At 54.4% G+C, this 19,109-nt stretch overlaps 1 protein-coding gene across 2 annotated transcripts in view; it reads right to left on the bottom strand.

Annotated features, from left to right (window-relative positions):
• The window catches only part of ADAMTS10 (ADAM metallopeptidase with thrombospondin type 1 motif 10), a 69,154-nt gene that overhangs the window by 6,994 nt on the left and 43,051 nt on the right, over window positions 1-19,109 (bottom strand). Inside the window, exons 13-20 of one of the 2 annotated variants that reach the window (XR_005953584.1) lie at window positions 16,612-16,757; window positions 14,636-14,699; window positions 13,389-13,491; window positions 6,186-6,319; window positions 3,137-3,260; window positions 2,663-2,743; window positions 1,498-1,564; window positions 771-897 (exon numbers count right to left, since the gene is read on the bottom strand). Coding sequence is in view for 1 of the 2 variants with exons in the window: in XM_041417148.1 (XP_041273082.1) it covers window positions 771-897; window positions 1,498-1,661; window positions 2,663-2,743; window positions 3,137-3,260; window positions 6,186-6,319; window positions 13,389-13,491; window positions 14,636-14,699; window positions 16,612-16,757 (943 nt within the window). In the remaining variant the exon portion in view is untranslated. Of the gene's footprint in view, window positions 1-770; window positions 898-1,497; window positions 1,662-2,662; window positions 2,744-3,136; window positions 3,261-6,185; window positions 6,320-13,388; window positions 13,492-14,635; window positions 14,700-16,611; window positions 16,758-19,109 lie in introns of both variants that reach the window. The other variant, XM_041417148.1, reaches the window with a different exon arrangement.

The raw sequence follows: 19,109 nt of genomic DNA on the forward strand, positions 1-19,109 counted from the left end.
TCAGCCCCTCCCAGCCAGGCTCTCCAAAGTCCTGGGACATGGCCCAAACCATGTCCCAAACCACGGGAACCAGTCCAAGGATTCAGTGAAGCACCAGGGGTGTTTCAGTTCACAGACTGCAGAGCTGAGGCCACAGGGGCTGCTGTGATCAGCCAGCCTGTCCTTGCTCCATCCCTGGAAGTGCCCAGGGCCAGGCTGGACAGGGATGGGAACACCCAGGGATAGGGGAACGTGTCCCTGCCATGGCAAGGGGGTGGCACTGAGTGAGATTTAAGGTCTCTCCCAACCTAAAGCCATTTATGATTGCATGCATTGCACTAGTAAAGGGGTTTAAAAAGGGGTGGAGAGGGACAGGACACAGGGAATGGCTGCTACTGCCAGAGGGCAGGGCTGGATGGGATCTTGGGCAGGAATTGTTCCCTGTGAGGGTGGGCAGGCCCTGGCACAGGGTGCCCAGAGCAGCTGTGGCTGCCCCTGGATCCCTGGCAGTGCCCAAGGCCAGGCTGCACATTGGGGTTTGCAGCACCCTGGGATAGTGGGAGGTGTTCCTGCCATTGCAGAGAGTGGAAGAATTTGATCTTTAAGGTCCTTCCACCCATACCTGTGGCCCAGCTGAAGATGGCAGCCAGGTTCTTTGCCCTGGCACTGCCTGACACAACTCTCACCTGGCTGAGTGTGGGGTGGGGCTGTGTAGAGACCCCAGAGGCCCAGACTGAGCACAGGGAGGGGTCCCACATGTCCCCCCAAAGCAGCCCAGCATCAGAGCTCGCCCCCTGCACACAGCACGGAGCACTTGGTCCATGGGGTGTAGTGCCAGGAGTACAGGCTGGAGCCATCCCTGCCCACGGGAGCGTTGAACTTGTAGCGGATCCCCTGCGGCTCCGTCCGCACCAGCACCTGCGGGAAAGGCACCCCCAGGACATCAGTGCCACCGCAGTGACTGCCCAGGTGGCATCCCACAGCCTCTCTAACAGCCAGGGCAGCTGGAATCTTCCCCTGTCCCCTTCCAGCCCCGCCCAGTACTGGCAGGGCAGCCACCAGTGGTGACAGTGGTGCTCGATCAGAGAATGAGCTCCCAGGCACTCAGGGGTGGAATCATCCAAAAATCTGACAGATCAGGGCAGGAGACCTGAGAATTAGTGAGGGAGTTCTGAGAGTGCCCCGTGGATAAAGCACTGGCCCCCCAAGGCAGGGGTTGGGGGCTCCTGTCCCACCTGGGGTGACTCTTTCAAGGCTGGATGTGGCACTCAGTGACGTGCTCTGGCTGACAAGGCAGTGTCAGGCCACAGCTTGGACTCATTGGTCTCTAAGGGTTTTTCCAAGCTAATTAATTCTGTGATTTATTGTGTGAATTTAGCCCAATTTACCGCTGCTCTCTGTGTCCCTTTACTCCCAACAGCCACACCAGGAGCTCATCAGCTCTAGTCCCCAGGCAGCCACAACAAGACCCTTCCAGCCCAACTAGGACCACACCGGGAGGGGTAGGAAGTTACCAACCATGACAAAGAGGGTGATGTTGGTGGGTCCCAAAGCCTCCAGTGACTCGGGCTCCTCAGGGGACCTCCTGTAGTGGAAGGTGGTGCCGGCGATGTCGAAGCGCCGGGGGGGATCGATGGAGAGCTTCCCGTTGATGAAATATTCCCCACTGTCCCCTCGCAGCGCTGCCAGCACAGGGGAGGGAGCTCAGCACAAAGCTCCAGGCACCTGGGCCAGCTTCAGCCAGGCGCTGCTCACCTGCCGGGCTCAGAGCATTGCTAAATGGCACCAGGGAGGCCACAGGTGGCTCAGGGGCACAGAGTCACCAGCAGGGTGGCACCGATGGACCCACGGTGCTTTCTCAGCACCTCCCTGGGCTGGGGGCCAGCTGCGGCCACGAAGCCAGGCTCAAACCCAGCCGTGCACACCGGGTCGGGGCTGCTGGAGCTGCTGGAGCTCCTGGGGCTGCTGGGGCCCGGAGCCGGGCTGTGCTTGCCGGGGAGAGTCGCTAGAGGGGGATCGGAGCGCTCGCTGCCGCTCCTGGCCCTGCGCTCCGGGAGCGGCTCCGGGCACCGCCGGCCCCCCGCGCCCGGGACACGGAGGATCCTGCGCGCTGGGGAGGCTGCGGGATGCCCGGGGGATCCCAAAGTGGCAGAGCCCGCGGGCAGCGGTGTCCCGAGAGCGCAGAAATGCAGGAAGGAGTCCCCGCACACTGGGCAGAGAGGGGTGGTGGCACCTCCGAGCCCAGGGGAGGGATGCTGCCAGGAGAGTCCTGCTGGCACCCGGCAGCGTCCAGGGAGAGCACCCTGCCCTGCCCTGCATCGCTCGGGGCACAGGGAGGGAAAAAGGGGAAAGAAAATCCTCGTTGTGAAAGCAGGACTGAGCAGCAAGGCTGGAAAACCAAGCCTGAGGAAAATGTGGGTGTTTTTCATCCCCAGGATGGCAGAGGGGAGATGCCAGGAGCTGAGGGATGTGGGGTTTGCTCAGGGCTGTGATGCTAACACAGGACAGGGACACACAGCCCACACTGCCCTGCTGCCTTCCCCTGCCCCAAATCCCAGCCTGGGACCCCCAAATCCCCATTCCCAGCTGCAGTGGGAAGCTCTCCCTGCAGGGCCTTGCCCAGACCCTGTTAATCCCAGGGAAAGGGCAGGGCCTGGCTGGGGTTCCAGCAGCCCCAGCTCACCCAGGTAGTTGATGGAGAGGTTCAGCTCCCGGATGTCGATGTGGACAGAACCCTTGGGGATCTGGATCACCTCCTCATAACCTGTGGGACAAGCAGGTGAGCAGCATTTTCAGCCTCCAGTCCCAGAGCCAGAGCTGCCCTGGGCTGGATGGGAGCGTGAGCCAACTCCTTATCCATGGGGAAATGATGAAAAAAGCATTTTGGGCACCAAAATGGAGTGAGTTTGCACTGTTGGATCTTATGGTGGGACTGGGAACGTGCTGTGGAGCAGGGAAGGGGCTTGGAGCTCTGTGCCAGAGACCTGGGCACCACTGGAGGCTGGGGCACAGCTTGGCTGGTGGACAGGAGGGATTTGCTGCCTCCTATGCTGGTGCTATCCCTTGGGATTTAGCTCTGGGATTTGTCCCTGCCTGTCCCCAGGGGCAGGTGAGGATGAGGAGGGATTTGAGGGTGAGCAGGCCGTTTGTTCCCTACCTCCCTCGGGCAGGGACTGGTTGAAGACGCCCTCGATGGTCTCGCAGGAGCTGCCATCTCCCCCACACACCCGGCACTTGTCCTCCTTGGAGTCGGAGCCCAGCACCCGGTCACAGCCCACGTGCTGCGGGAGGGGCAGCAGCAATGAGCCAGCCTGGAGGGACCCTGCTGTCCCCTGCTGTCCCCGCAGTGCCCCGGACACCTCAGCAGGGCCAGCCCTCTCCTGGGAGGGTCTCTCCAAGGCTGGGAGGGTGCAGGGATGAAGCTTGAGAGGAGCCCAAGGGAAGCCCCTGTCCCTGCAGCTGATGTGTCCTTGTGGCCTCTGTCCCTCTGCCACCGCCCTGGGGTGGCACAAGGGTCACCAGCACAGCTGTGGCTTCCTCGGGTGTAATCCCCCTTTGTTCCACAGCCCCATTGAGACAAACAGATCCCAGAGATGCAGGAAGGGAGGCAGACAGACACACAGTCTGTCTGTCTGTCTGTCTGCCTGCTGGGGGATGTTGGCCACTCCCAAGTGCTTCCTTAGAATTCACTTCTACAGCTCCCCCAGATCCCATTGCAAGGGAAACATCAAAGGGGCTGGGGCTGCACAGGCTGGGAGTGCCGGGATCCATCCCTGAGGCAGGGAATGCAGAGTGGAGGGGAATGTTCCTGCTCCCACTGGGAGTGCAGGCAGAGAAATCATGGAATTACAGGATGGTTTGAGCTGGAAGGGACCTCAAAGATCATCCCATCCCACCCCTGCCATGGCAGGGACACCTCCCACTGTCCCAGGCTGCTCCAAGCCCTGCCCAGCCTGGCCTTGGGCACTGCCAGGGATCCAGGGGCAGCCACAGCTGCTCTGGGCACCCTGTGCCAGGGAACAATTCCTGCCCAAGATCCCATCCAGCCCTGCCCTCTGGCAGTGGGAGCCATTCCCTGTGTCCTGTCCCTCCAGGCCTTGTCCCCAGTCCCTCTGCAGCTCTCCTGGAGCCCCTTCAGGCCCTGCAAGGGGCTCTGAGCTCTCCCTGGAGCCTTCTCCTCTCCAGGTGAGCACCCCCAGCTCCCTGAACCCTCCACCCATCCCACGTCCTTGTGAGCAGTTTGAGGGCAGCACTCACCTGCCCAGGGGTCTCTCCCTGTCCCCTCTTTTTGGGGATCTGTTATTGTCCCCTCTACCCAGGGGGTCTGTCCTTGTCCCCCTGACCTGGGTTCTGTCCCTGTCCCCCCTGCCAGGGGTCTGTCCTTGTCCCCCCATTCCAGGGGTCTGTCCTTGTCCCCTCTGCCCTAGGAGCCAGTCCCTGTCCCCTCTGCTTGGAGGTCTGTCCTTGTATCCCCCTGGCTCGGATCTGTCCCTGTCCCCCCATCCCAATGTCTGTCTTTGTCCCCTTTACCCAGGGGGGTCTGTCCTGTCCCCCCCTCCCGGGCTCTGTCCCTGTCCCCCATCTCAGGGGTTTGTCCCTGTCCCCCATCCTGGGGCTCTGTAATTGTCCCCCATCCTGGGCTCTGTCCCTGTCCCCCCATCCCAGGGTTCTGTCCTTGTCCCCTCTGCCCTGGGGGCTCTGTCCTTGTCCCCCATCCCGGGGCTCTGTCCTTGTCCCCCCATCCCGGGGTCTGTCCCTGTCCCCCATCCCGGGGCTCTGTCCCTGTCCCCCATCCTGGGCTCTGTCCCTGTCCCCCATGCCGGGGTCTGTCCCTGTCCCCCATCCCTGAGTCTGTCATTGTCCCCCATCCTGGACTCTGTCCCTGTCCCCCATCCCGGGGTGTGTCCCTGTCCCCCATCCCGGGGTTTGTCCCTGTCCCCCATCCCAAGGCTCTGTCCCTGTCCCCCATTCCAAGGCTCTGTCCCTGTCCCACCTTGCACTCCCCGTTGACACAGATGTCGTTGGAGTCCTGCCTGCAGGGGGTCCCATCCACAACAGCCGCTGCTCTCTCCGTGTAGAAGTTGAAGCCCTCGGCCAGGCAGTTGAGGGAACAGGCCTTGACACCCCCTGGGGAAGGAGCACAGCTTCAAACGTGTTCAAAAGTGTTCCAGACAGGTAGAAAAATCATAAAGACTTCATAAAATCTTCAAAAAAATCAAACCTGCTCTCCTGGAATCAGTGGCAAAGCTAGCACTCTGCAAGTGGTATATATTTAAAAAAAATAAAATATATAATAGATATACTATATAATATATATTATACAGTATGTTTAGTCTATAAATATATAAGTATTATATATCTATAGAATATATAAATATTTATTTATTTTTATATACATTTTATATTTTATATAAAATGTATATAAAAATATTTAGATATATTTTTATATTTATATATAATATTATCTAAAGGGAGGGTGGAAAAATCTGCATTGTGCCCTCTTTGGGATCAGTTATTGGGTTAAAAGGGGAAATAATCTAGGTGTCAGTTCTTAAAGGGATAGTTTAGCTTTAAAAAACCTCATAGCAGAAGATTCTTTCCCATTTTTATGGTGCCTTTTCAGTGCACTGAACCTCGTATGGACAGAGTGCAAAACTCTAGATAAGATAACAATAAACAAGAACCTTAAGACTGAAAAAATCCAGTGTGTCTCTCTTCCCTGACACAAAACCCCTCCAGGAGGGTCTCCCTGGGAGGGCCCAGCCTGAGTCCCAGAAGTCTGGAATTGGCAACAGGTACCCTGGCAGGGAAGCACCTTGGATGGGAGGAATGGGAATGTGCAAAAAGGGAAACTCAGATACAAAACATCAAAGGGATAAAGGGAAACTCGATACAGAACATCAAAGGGGTCAAAGGAGGGGAGGGGAGGGGGCCCAGCTGTGCTTGTCCCCCCATCCCGGGGTCTGTCCCTGTCCCCCATCCCGGGGCTCTGTCCCTGTCCCCCATCCTGGGCTCTGTCCCTGTCCCCCATGCCGGGGTCTGTCCCTGTCCCCCATCCCTGAGTCTGTCATTGTCCCCCATCCTGGACTCTGTCCCTGTCCCCCATCCCGGGGTGTGTCCCTGTCCCCCATCCCGGGGTTTGTCCCTGTCCCCCATCCCAAGGCTCTGTCCCTGTCCCCCATTCCAAGGCTCTGTCCCTGTCCCACCTTGCACTCCCCGTTGACACAGATGTCGTTGGAGTCCTGCCTGCAGGGGGTCCCATCCACCACGGCCGCTGCTCTCTCCGTGTAGAAGTTGAAGCCCTCGGCCAGGCAGTTGAGGGAACAGGCCTTGACACCCCCTGGGGAAGGAGCACAGCTTCAAACGTGTTCAAAAGTGTTCCAGACAGGTAGAAAAATCATAAAGACTTCATAAAATCTTCAAAAAAATCAAACCTGCTCTCCTGGAATCAGTGGCAAAGCTAGCACTCTGCAAGTGGTATATATTTAAAAAAAATAAAATATATAATAGATATACTATATAATATATATTATACAGTATGTTTAGTCTATAAATATATAAGTATTATATATCTATAGAATATATAAATATTTATTTATTTTTATATACATTTTATATTTTATATATATTTAGATATATTTTTATATTTATATATAATATTATCTAAAGGGAGGGTGGAAAAATCTGCATTGTGCCCTCTTTGGGATCAGTTATTGGGTTAAAAGGGGAAATAATCTAGGTGTCAGTTCTTAAAGGGATAGTTTAGCTTTAAAAAACCTCATAACAGAAGATTCTTTCCCATTTTTATGGTGCCTTTTCAGTGCACTGAACCTCGTATGGACAGAGTGCAAAACTCTAGATAAGATAACAATAAACAAGAACCTTAAGACTGAAAAAATCCAGTGTGTCTCTCTTCCCTGACACAAAACCCCTCCAGGAGGGTCTCCCTGGGAGGGCCCAGCCTGAGTCCCAGAAGTCTGGAATTGGCAACAGGTACCCTGGCAGGGAAGCACCTTGGATGGGAGGAATGGGAATGTGCAAAAAGGGAAACTCAGATACAAAACATCAAAGGGATAAAGGGAAACTCGATACAGAACATCAAAGGGGTCAAAGGAGGGGAGGGGAGGGGGCCCAGCTGTGCGAGAGCAGCTGGGGGAAGAGAGAGCAGAGCTGGGAGAGGGAGGAGCAGGAGGAGCCAGCAGAGGGGAATTCAGCAGCTTGGAGGCATTTCGAGGAGCAGGATGCCTGGGCAAGCCCCCGGAGCCGCAGCTGCTGAGCAGGGGGAGCTCACTGAGAGCAGGGGCTGCAGGCAGGGAGCTGGGGCTGGGCTCCATGTGGGATGATGCCTTGCCCCATGGTGTGAGTGAAAATGCTCCTTCAGTCTGGCCTGTCTCAGGGCTGCTGGTTAAAAGTGGAGGATTTTCTTTCAATTTTGCCTGTGTGCCATTTGGAAAGTGCCGAAAAATTAGAAGATTAGGATCTGCAAATGAGCTGTTCAAATAATTAAAGACATATAAAGCTTTGTTCAACCTCATTTTAGGATTTTAGCTTTTATATTTTTAATCTATTTGTAATCCTGCAGTTCTTTAGTGTATAACTCCAAACTCCATACCCAGTGTGAGCTGCTGCTTCCCCATTTTGGGCAGACACAACAATTCCCCTCCAGGCCTGGCAATCAAGGACACCTTACTGCCTCAGGCCCCAGAAACAGAAACAAAAGTGAGTTGGGGGGAGCAAATTTGGGGTAAATGACTTCATTACCTGAAGATGTAACTGGGAGATGAACCCCCAATATGCAAATGGACAAAACTTATAAAAGTGGGAAAACCCATGAGCTGTGGTCCATTTTTGGGTGTAGACCCTGGGGGGTTTCATCTGCCTCAAATGTACCTGAAGGCCCTTCCATAAATAGAACTGCTTTTTATTCTATAAATATATAAATATATACATTTTAATATTATATATAGTATATAAACATAAGATTTATATTATATATTTATAGAAGAAATATATAAAACATATTATGTAATATAATAATATATAAAATATATCTATATATAATATATTAAAAATATATAAATAAATATTTTATATATTTTATAAATATATATTATATATTATATATATATAAAATATAACTGCTATTTATTTCTACAAATCCATTTCCCACACAGCCTCTGGTTTTAGGTAGCCCAAAAACGCCTCAGAGATGAATCCCTGCTGGCTCTCCTCACTGGTCAGGCCTTCTTGTGGGGATTCCTGCCCTTATAATGCCATGGAAGGGGAGCAGGGGGAGGGAGAGTGAAGGAGGCAGACAGGGGTGACCCTGTGTTGGTAGCTCTGTCCTGACTGCCACTGCTCCACGAGCCACCTGAGCTCCGAGCAGTCCCCACAGCCTCCCTGGGGACAATTTCCAGGCAGGATTTGCCCTTGGCAGCCAGGTCACCAGAGGGAAGGAGACTGGAATCACTGCCAGCATCTGCTGGGAACTGCAGTGTCCTTGGCCAAGAGGTGCCCTGGTAGCCTGGGCAGCTCCTTGTCCTTGTTCAGGTGGCTCCAGTGACAGCTGTGTCCCCATGACAGCAGCACTGAGCACAGCAAGTGCCTCTGGAACAGCAACAATGCCTTGGAATTCCTGGAGATGGGAGAAGAGCAACTCCCACAGAGTGGTGGGACCTCTGAGCTGTCCCAGGGAATGTTGCTAAACACAATTACGGAATCCTGGAATATCCTGAGTTTGGACAGACCCTCAGGGATCATCAGCCCAGCCCCTGTCCCTGCCCAGCCACCCCAACAAGCCCACCCTGAGCACCCCTGGCAGCGCTGTCCAAACGCTCCTGCAGCTCTGGCAGCCTTGGGGCCGGGACCATTCCCTGGGCAGCCTGGGCAGTGCCAGCACCCTCGGGGGCAAGAACCTTTCCCTGAGCTCCATGCCAAGCCCTGGCACAGCTCCAGCCCTTCCTGGCCTCCTGTCCCTGTCCCAGAGTGGGGAAAGCCAGGCACCATCCTGCACATTCTGCCCCCCTCCCTTCATTTAGGGTCAGCCTGGTTCCTCCTTTGCACCCTTAACAGACCTATTAAAATAGAATATTTTCAGCTGGCTGCTGCCTCCGATGTTTTGTTCCTACTGCCTGCCCTCTCCCGTGGAGGAATTAAGCCTTATTACAATTTCTGACGAGCAATCTCCTGTTTTCCTCAGGCACCTGCTCCTCCCATCGCTCTCCCGAACTCCCGAATGGGCCAAGAGTGAAATGAAGAAGGCAGGGAACAAAGCAAAGTAAACAAATAATTCAAGCCACATTCCATGAGGAATCTGCGGACTACTGAGCTCAGCTCTCCTCTTCGGGGGTCTGCACCCCTATCCTGGGGTCTGGGCTGGAAATCAGCTCCAGGAAAACAGCCCTGACCTCAGGGACCCGGTGTCCAGCTCCTTCCCTTCCCAAATGTCCCCAGGATTGGTGGTGATGCCTCAGGATTTAGTTTTTCTATTTTTCAGATTCTGTGCTGCTTTAGTGTGTGGGTCTGGGTTCATATCAGGGGATGGTGAGCTCTGTGCACAGAGCAGGGAGACAAAACAATTCCTGCTCTAGCTGGGGACCAAGGACAAAGGATCCAAATCTCAGGCCCAAGAGCACAAACAGCTTGGGCTGAAGAGAGAAAAACAAGAAGGATGGGACTGCATGGGCTGGGGCTGGAATTGGACAGTGAACTCCAATCTGCAAATGGAGCAGAACTTATAAAAATGTGGGACCCTGTGACCAGTTGTCCTTTTTGTGGTCATTTTGGGTTGTGCTGCCCAAGGTGGATTTATTTAAGGCTTTTTAATAAATCCCTGCTTTATTCTTTAGCTTTGTCCAGTCTCTGTTCTAGCTCAGCCTTCACGAGGCACCAGTGCTCCCCTCCTCCAAGCTTCTGGGGCACTCCTTGTCTGCAGGGTGGGAGTGCTCCATGCCTAGGATATTTCCCAAACAAATGTGGAGAGAGGCACCCTTGAACCCAGCCACCCTTCTGGGATGAGCTGAGCAGGGGAAGGAGCTCAGGGTGGCAGTGATGGCTCCCAAAGTGCCCAGAACAAAGCTGAGGAGCAGTTTCCCTGCCAGCTGGAGGGAGGGATGCCCAGGGATGAGGCTGCCAGCAAAGAGGGATCCTGGGGGGCTGCTGGGGAGGGAGGGACTGGCACCCTGCATCCCTCTGGGCACTGCTGGAAGGGCTCAGGAGGTGAGGAGCAGCCCTCACTGCCACCCCAAAATCCGGTCAGGGCTTGGGAGCAGAATATCAGTGGCAAGGGCAGGACAGGAGGGGTTCCCTGGGGTTGGATCTATGACATGGGCAAGGTGGAGGTGAAAGGGATGTCCCCACCTCCCCCAGGATGTGCCTCTGTCACCTGAATGACACCAAGGATCACAAAACCCCCCAGGCATGTGACAATGAAGGTCCTGGTGCTGCTGAAATCATGGAGTCACAGAGGGGTTGGGTGGGAAGAGACCCTAAAGCCCATCCAGGGCCACTCCTGCCATGGCAGGGACAACTCCCACTGTCCCAGGCTGCTCCCAGCCCTGTCCAGCCTGGCCTTGGGCACTGCCAGGGATCCAGGGGCAGCCACAGCTGCTCTGGGCACCCTGTGCCAGGGCCTGCCCCCCCTGCCAGGGAACAATTCCTGCCCAATATCCTATCCAGCCCTGTCCTGTGGCAGTGGGAGCCATTCCCTGTGTCCTGTCTCTCCAGGCCTTGCTAAAATCCTCTCTCTTTCCAGCCCCCTTTAGGCACTGGACACAAACGAGCTCTCCCAGTCCTGAGAGGGAGCCCAGACTTGTCCAAAGTTGTTCCTTGACCTTCCCTGCTCCACGGTTCCTCCCTGGGCCACCCCAGAGGACAGCAGTGACACCCTTTGACACCGAAAAAACAAAGTAAAAGTGCTCCTCATGACCATTGCTCACAGCCAACGTGGGCAGAGGAGATGGAGCTCCCAGACCCCTTCACACCACGGCACTGTCAGCACTGCCAGCCTCACCCATTTTGTGGCAGGGGAAGCTGAAGCACGGAGAGAGGAAGGGCCTCTTTATGAAAGGCAAAAATCCAAGGAGGACACCTCAAGGGTGATGTTCAGCCGGCCAGCCAAGCCCTGGGCCATGCCAGGGGAGAAGAGAGGTCAGAGCCAGGCCAGCTCCAGCCTGCAGGGTTGTCTTCCACCTTGGCACCCACTGGCGTCTTGGGGTGACTTCACAACCTCCCAATTTTATTACATTTTTATTGATCCATCCCCTGCAGTCTCAGCACAGCTGTTCCAGCTGCAGGAGCCCCGCTGGGAGCTGGGCTTGTTTACACAGCTGGGAAGGATTTCCCCAGTCCAGTTCATTAACTCAATGAAGGAGATGAGCTGTTTCTCCTCGTTATTGAGAGATTTGTGCCACAGAGCCTCCTCCAGATCCTTCTGCAGGACACAGGGCTGACCTCGGGAAGAGGAAGTGCTGCTCTTTGAAGGATCCACCAGATCCCATCCCTTCTCCTGCTCAGGAAGCTTTCCCTGCCTGCTCTGTCTCCTCCCATCGGGCGCCTGTTTTAGGTTGGAAATGGGGGTGTGTATCCTGTTCCCATCTGTTAAGAGTTATCTCTGTTCATTGGGCAGTTTTCTTTATCTCTCCCACAGCCAACCCTCCCTCCAGGAGATCTCTGCTGTCCATGGCCACTGAGTGTCCCTGCAGGGCTGATCAAATTCCAGCATCCCATGGGGAGATGCTCCGCCCAGGGCAGGAGCCAAGCATTCCTACCTGGATACAATCTGAGCCTGGAACAGCACAGCAGCCTTTGCCCACTGCATTCCCAGAGGAGCAGCTTTCTTCTGCCCTGCATTCCCAGAGGGAGAGCAGGCCCATCTCCAGCAGCCCTGGAGCTTCAGAGGAAAACTCCAGCCTTGTGCAGGATCCCTGCTCCAGCAGAAGCACAGCTGGCACTGCAGGAGGGCTGAGCCACCGTGGGATGGGACTGTGCCACCACCCTGACCCACAGGAGGTCAGTTTCTGACTCTGGCAGTGGTTTGTTTTCTTTTTTGTACTACTGCATTTGTATTTTTAATTTTCCGAGTAAAGAACTGTTATTCCTACTCCCATATCTTTGCCTGAGAGCCCCTTAATTTCGAAATTGTAATTCGGAGGGAGGGAGTTTACATTTTCCATTTCAAGGAAGGCTCCTGCCTTCCTTAGCAGATACCTGTCTTTCCAAACAAAGACAATTTCCCCATATGTCCCAAATTTTTGTGGTTTCTCCTTTCTTTCCCTGTTTTCTCATTGGTTGTGGTATTCCTGGTGGCCAGCCCCATCTTCCCTGTAGGCCAATGCCCTTTGCCCTGCCCTTTGTACTGCCCCCATGCCCTCAGACCATTAGGCACTGACCCCTACTTAACCTTGTGCAGAGCACATGGCCAGGTCTTTGTCCCTCATCCCTTTGGCATGGTGGATTCAATAAACCTTCCCTGGAACACATAATGCAAAACCCTTCCTGGCCTTCCTCCGCTGAGCTCTCTGTGGCATGTGTGTGCGTTGACTTGAAATGGCTGCTCTCACAGAATCACTGGGGTGGAAGAGACTTTCAAGATCATTGAGTCCAGCCCAGCCCCAACACCTCAACTAAACCCTGGCCCCCAGTGCCACATCCAGGCTTTGTTAAACACACCCGGGGATGGTGACTGCACCACCTCCCCGGGCAGCCATTCCAGAACTTTATCACCATTTCAATGAAAAACTTCTTCCTAATATCCAACCTATATTTCCCTTGGTGCAGCTTGAGGCTGTGTGCTCTGGTTCTGTCCGTGCTGCCTAGAGAAAGAGCCCAACCCCAGCTGAGCACAGGCACCTTTCAGGAGCTGTAGAGAGCGATAAGGTCACGCCTGAGTCTCCTTTTCTCCAGAGTGATAAGGTCACCCCTGAGTCTCCTTTTCTCCAGGCTAAGCACCCCAGCTCTCTCAGTGGTTCCTCACAGGGTTTGTGTTCCCAGCCCCTCTCCAGCCTCGTTGCCTCCTCTGGATGCTCTCGAGCATCCCAAGGTCCTTCCCAAACTGAGGGGCCAGAGCTGGGCACAGCACTCGAGGTTTGGCCTCACCAGTGCTGAGTACAAGGGCAGAGTGACCTCCCTGCTCCTGCTGGCCACACCATTCCTGATCCAGGCCAGGAGCCACTGGCCTTCTTGGCCACAGGGCACACTGCTGTGTGCTCATATTCAGTTGGGTGTTGACCAGCACCCCAGGTCCCTTTCTGCCTGGGCACTGTCCAGCCACACCGTCCCCAGCCTGTAACCTTGCCTTCCTCTGAGCAGCTTCTGAAGGAGACACTTCAAAGGAGATTGCACCATTTCTGCCACCCTGCCATGTGACAACAAAGGAGAGCAGCCCCCAGCAGCCCCTGGGCCAGGCTCACCTCCCCGGTAGGTTTTCCAGGTGTAGTACTTCCCTCGGAAGGGAACGTTGTCGAACTCGGCGCACTGCAGCTCTCGGAAGTCCTGCGAGCCGGGCGGGCAGTCCTGTGGTCACACAGCCACTGGTCAGTGTGAGCCTGGGGCGGCCTGGCCCGGCTGCCAGGAGGGCAGGGGCACAGCCAGGCACTGCCACCAGCCCTTGGGGACAGGGACACCAGTCCTGACAATGGGGCACTGCCACCAGCCCTTGGGGACAGGGACAGCAGCCCTGACATTGCTACAAGGAGGCAGGACCGTCCCTCCTGCAAAGCTGGGCATGATTTGAAGACCAAGAGCACGAGGAGGGGCCCCAGGAGCTCTGCCTGATCTGTGACCCTGGGGAACAATCCCTCCAAACCCAGGGAAGCAACAGGACCCGTCTGTTTCCCTCTCCCATGGGTGTTAAAGCTGCAATTCCCCAGATCCCAAGCTTCTTCCCCTCAGCACAGTTTTTTCTGTAAATCTTTGAGGTTTAACCCTCAGCCCCAGGACCAGATTCAGACCCAGCCTCACCTGAGCAGCCATGCAGGTGCAGCCTGGGAGAAGCAGAGCTGGAATTCTCTATCTCCCCTCCTTTCCCTCCTTATCTTCGGGCCCCTCTGGATCCCGAAGCCCGCAGGTCCGTGCAGTCCCCCCGCCCCCGGAGCCGGCTCCCACACCTGCCTGGTCCTGCCCGGAATTCCCCATTGTGGGATCGCTGCAGGCACACCCCACCCTTCCTCCTTCTCCTCTTCCTCCCACGGCAGCACAGAGCACCCCGCACCTGTGTGGAGAGGGCTGATCCCAACCACAGAGGGCTGATCCCACCTAGAGAGGGCTTATCCTACCCGGGGAGGGCTTATCCCAGTTGGAAAAGGCTCATCCCAGCTGCACAGGGCTCATTCAACCTGGAGAGGGCTCAACCCAACCTGGACAGGGCTGATCCCATTTGGAGAGGGCTGATCCCAACCTGGACAGGACTGATCCCATTTGGAGAGGGTTCAACCCAATCTGGACAGGGCTGATCCCATTTGGAGAGGGCTCAACCCAACCTGGACAGTGCTGATCCCATTTGGAGAGGACTCATCCCAACCTGGACAGGGCTGATCCCATTTGGAGAGGGCTCATCTGACCCAGACAGTGCTGATCCCATTTGGAGAGGGCTCATCCCAATCCGGGCAGGGCAGTTTCCCCCTCCTCCATCCCTCCCAGCCCCGCTGCCCCTACTCACGTCGGTGTTGCAGGAGCGGTAGCGTTTCCTCTCTCCTAGGCAGTACTTCCCTCCGATGGTGGGCCTGCCAAAGATGGAAGGAGATGTTGAACAGCTCCAGGACTGTTCAGGGCAGGTTTTTGCCCCGAGGAGCTCTGGGTGGTTGCACCAAGTGGTTTTCCCAACCCTGCTGTACCACAAGGACTGATCCTGACTGGGCACAGCCCCTAAAATCTCCCCCCGAGTGCACAGAGGGATTTGCACAGAGGGTTTGGGATGTGGTACAGCCCCAACACCAACACAGAGCACAGAGCTGGACAAAGGCATTCAAAACCTGCCAAATCTTCCAGGAGGCATTACTGAAATGGAAGCAGGCCCAGCTTTATGCAGACAGACCTAAGAGCATCTGTCACTGATGCTCAGGTGACATGAAGGGACATGCAGAGGGCTGGGGTGGCATGGAGAAGTGGATTATTGTCAGGATCTTTAATAGGATAATGTCCCTCCACTGAGAATGGCCTGAGGGTGCTTTTCCTTTTCTCGCTCCCTTTCCTCCCCCCACCCCCTCCCAAAAATGCATGGATGGAAGTGGCAGAAATTGGTGGGTGAGCCAATTCTCCAACTGGGAAGTTTCCTGTCTCCTCAGGGCAGTGCCATCTGTGCCAGCTTTACAGCTCACTCTCTGCTGTTTCACTCCTTGCCAAGCCTCAGGCACTTCCAGGGCTCTGAGGAAGGAAGGCAGAGGCTGATAAAGGAGCTGAGTGTGGAGTGCACAGGTGATGCCTCAGGATTGAGCTTTTCTATTTTTCAGATTCTGTGCTGCTTTAGTGTGTGGGTCTGGGTTCATATCAGGGGATGGTGAGCTCTCTGCACAGAGCAGGGAGACAAAACAATTCCTGCTCTAGCTGGGGACCAAGGACAAAGGATCCAAATCTCAGCCCAAGAGCACAAACAGCATGGAATGAAGAGAGAAAAACAAGAAGGATGGGACTGCATGGGCTGGAGCTGGAATTGGACAATGAACTCCAATCTGCACATGCAGCAGAACTGATCAAAGTGAGAGACGCCGTGAGTGCTCGTGCATTTTGTGACTATTTTGGTTCATCTTGGGTGCAGCCCTGGCTGAGCTCTTGTGCTGCCCAAGGTGGATCCATTGAGGCCTCCTAATACATCCCTGCTTTATTTAACTCCATCTGTTGGAACCCTGGCTGCTGAGAATTTCAGATTTTGTGTGCCCAGGAGAACACTGCATCTGACCTGAGGCCATGGAGAAGGCTTCCAAAATGGAATGATAGAACTGGAATTGTGGTATGGAGTTTGAATAGAAGTGTATAATATCACATGGTGGGAAACTTAGAGTAAAAAGATTTAGAATATAGTAATATATATAAAGCAAGATGGAGGTTTTAGAGCAGAGGTTGGTCCTTCTTCTTCACTTTTTTCTACTTCTTCTTCTTCTCCTTTACCTTCTTCTCCATGGGTTTGGGTGGTTTTGTGTAATTGGATAAAAAGTCCACACTGTGGGCCATGGGTGGTTGGTTATTGGGTTAAAAGTAAAAATAATTTAGGTATCATTTTTTAATTGGACAGTTTATCCTTAAAAGGCCTTGTAGAGAGAGAGATGGGGCTCCATTTTCAGTTTGTTAGAGTGCAGTACTGTAGAACTCAGGGTTTGTGAGACTGTGACATAGATCAGAACTAATAAACATCTGAGTCCCAACAAGAAATACCATCCTGTGATTTAATCCCAACCCTGGCAAAAAGAAGTTAAGACTCTCCATCCATCAGTCTCTGTTCTAGGTCAGCCTTCCCAAGGCATCACAGGCACCTGGACGTGCCTTCCCCACCGAACGAAGGGCTGGGGACACGGCCCATCCATCAGCCTCTGTTCTAGGTCAGCCTTCCCAAGGCATCACAGGCACCTGGACGTGCCTTCCCCACCGAACGAAGGGCTGGGGACACGGCAGGGCCGCGGTGACAGGGCCACCCGCACGTACCTGGGGCTGTCGCAGTGGCGCACGGACGAGGACACGCCGCCGCCGCACGTCCGGCTGCACTCGCCCCACGATGACCACGACCCCCAGGCTCCGTCCACGCCCTCCGGCCGCGTCCCGAAGGGCACACACTCCCTCTTGTAGCACCACTGCGGGGACACAGAGCGTGGGACACCGCGGGCATGGGGGCTCCTTCTGCCGGAGCCTCCGCGGAGCCAGCGCAGGGCTGGGATCTGCTTTGGTCCTCAGGAATCTGAGCTTGGAGATGCACCGGCCTCAGAGCCAAATTCTCCAAGGCCAAGGAGAATGCTCACTTCTCCTTGGGGTCAGTGGGACCAGTGTCCCCATTCCCGGTGGCACCGTCCTGGGGGACAGGCAGGCACTGGCAAGGGGTTTTCCAGAGCATGTTACCCCAGAGCAGCTGTGGCTGCCCCGGGATCCCTGGAAGTGCCCAAGGCCAGGATGGACAGGGCTTGGGGCAGACTGGACTGTGGTAGATGTCCCTGCCCATGGATGAGGTTTAAGGTCCCTCGCAGCCCAAACCAGTCTGGGATTCTCCTCTAAAGAGGTCCTGGGTCCCCATCTCACATCTTATAAAAGCCCTCAGCAGAGATCCAGGTGAATTGGGATCGGAGCTGCTGCTGCCGGACAGGGCCAGGGTCCCTGAGGGACATTGCCACAACCACTGCCAGGACAGAGTGAGTTTTGTTTGTACTGGGAGCTCAGGCTGTGGTTCGTGTGTCCAAAATGTCCAGATCAGTGAAGAGCTTGAGTTCAAATAAAGTTTAAATTGTAATATCAACGTTGTTGTGTCATTGCTCTGCTGAGGATCCTTAAAGAATCCCCCTGTCCCCGTCCTACTGGGAGACAGATGCTCATGGAAAATTGCCTATGAAACATTTTCCTCAGGCCTGGCATGTGTCCCACAACCCCTGGAGTCCCCAGCGATGGGAGGGTGGGACGGTGCCAGAGCCGCCGCTGCTCTCCGGGCGCGGTGCCGGACACAGAGCCCCGGGGGCTGAGATAATCCCAGGAAGGAAGAAAGCTCTGTGTGCTCCTTCCAAGGGCTGGGAACCCACCCTGGAGCTGCTGGCACTGCCTCTCCCTGCTCCTCCTGAGCCAACTGTGCATGGGCAGCTGGGAAAAACGCACGGTGGCTTCCCAGGAATCCCAGCTCACGATCCCTGGGAGCACCAGCGCCTCTCCAAAGGGGGATCCTGTGTGGAGGAGATACTCCACAATATTCCCACAGCCTGGGAATAGCTTCAATAAATCCATGAGGCCCCTTCCCTTCCCTTCCCTTCCCTTCCCTTCCCTTCCCTTCCCTTCCCCCTGGTTAAAAAGCAGTTACAAAGTTGGGGGAAAGGGATGATTAAAAGTACGAAAAACTGGGAAAAAGGAGAAAAAAATGCCACTGTGGGATCTTGGGGTAAGAGAGGTGAAGCCATAACAACCATAAAAGATTGGCTAATTTAAAAAAGGGGAATCTGGGAGGAGGAAATACCCAGAGGTTTGGGATGTGGGCACAGCAGAGCTTGGCTCAGCCTTCCCCCACACTGGCTGGCAGAGCACAGGAATTTTCTCTCTACTTTAATATTTCATACTTTAAATTCCCTGGTCCTTCTGTCTGCTCTCCCAGGGCAAAGGGAGAACCCAGGGAAGACCTTGGAGAGCTGCTCCAGCCAAGGGCTGAGGTCTGGGGCTCACTCTAGCAGCTCCAGCTGGGGACAATGCAGAAACTTAATATAAAAGTGCATCTTCTTCCACCCAAGGCCATCAAATCACTCCCAAATAACGAATGGATCCAAAAGGATAAGCACAGTGAGGTAACTGGGGGTTCAAAGTGAGCCAGAATCCTCACAGGGAGCAGCTCCCACAAATCCTGGGGCTGTGACTGCTTTATTTCCCTTCCCTCAAAGCTTTTGAAAAAAAAAAGCAGTCACAAAGTGGGGGGAAAGGGATATTGAAAAGCTGGGAAAAGCTGGGAAAGAGCCATGACTAGGAGGGAAAAAATGCCATAGTCCCTGTGAGTGTGCAGCAGGAGGGATGTGCAGCTGTCTGCTCCTCTCTGCCCCAATTCCCAACAGAACGAAAATGAAAATGAAAACGAAAATGAAAATGAAAATGAAAAGAATTGTGGATTTGTCAGAGTCATGTTCTCCCCTGCACCCCAGCTCCTCCAGCTTCCTAAGGATCTGAGATGTTTCTTGGGAATTACTCTTCTTCTAGTGGAATGGGAAATGTCCCAGCCCTGATTCTGCATTGTCCCAGTGTGCAAAGGCTCTTTGTCTGAGGGATGCATTCACTTTGTACTGGGGAAAATGGGTGTAGGAGGAGCAGGGAGTGAAGCAATCAAGGCAAAATTCATGGTCAGGGAAAATCCTGCCCTCCCCTCCCAGCTGAGTGTAAAAAGCCAAGGTTTCATCATAGCCAGTTTTTCCCAAGTTCTTCTGAAAGGAAAAATCTGGGAAAACTGGGGGGAAAAAAAAAAAAAAATCCCT

The sequence above is a fragment of the Onychostruthus taczanowskii genome, unplaced genomic scaffold (genome assembly GCF_017590055.1).
Source record: "Onychostruthus taczanowskii isolate IOZ18803 unplaced genomic scaffold, ASM1759005v1 scaffold106, whole genome shotgun sequence".
NCBI lineage: Eukaryota > Metazoa > Chordata > Aves > Passeriformes > Passeridae > Onychostruthus > Onychostruthus taczanowskii.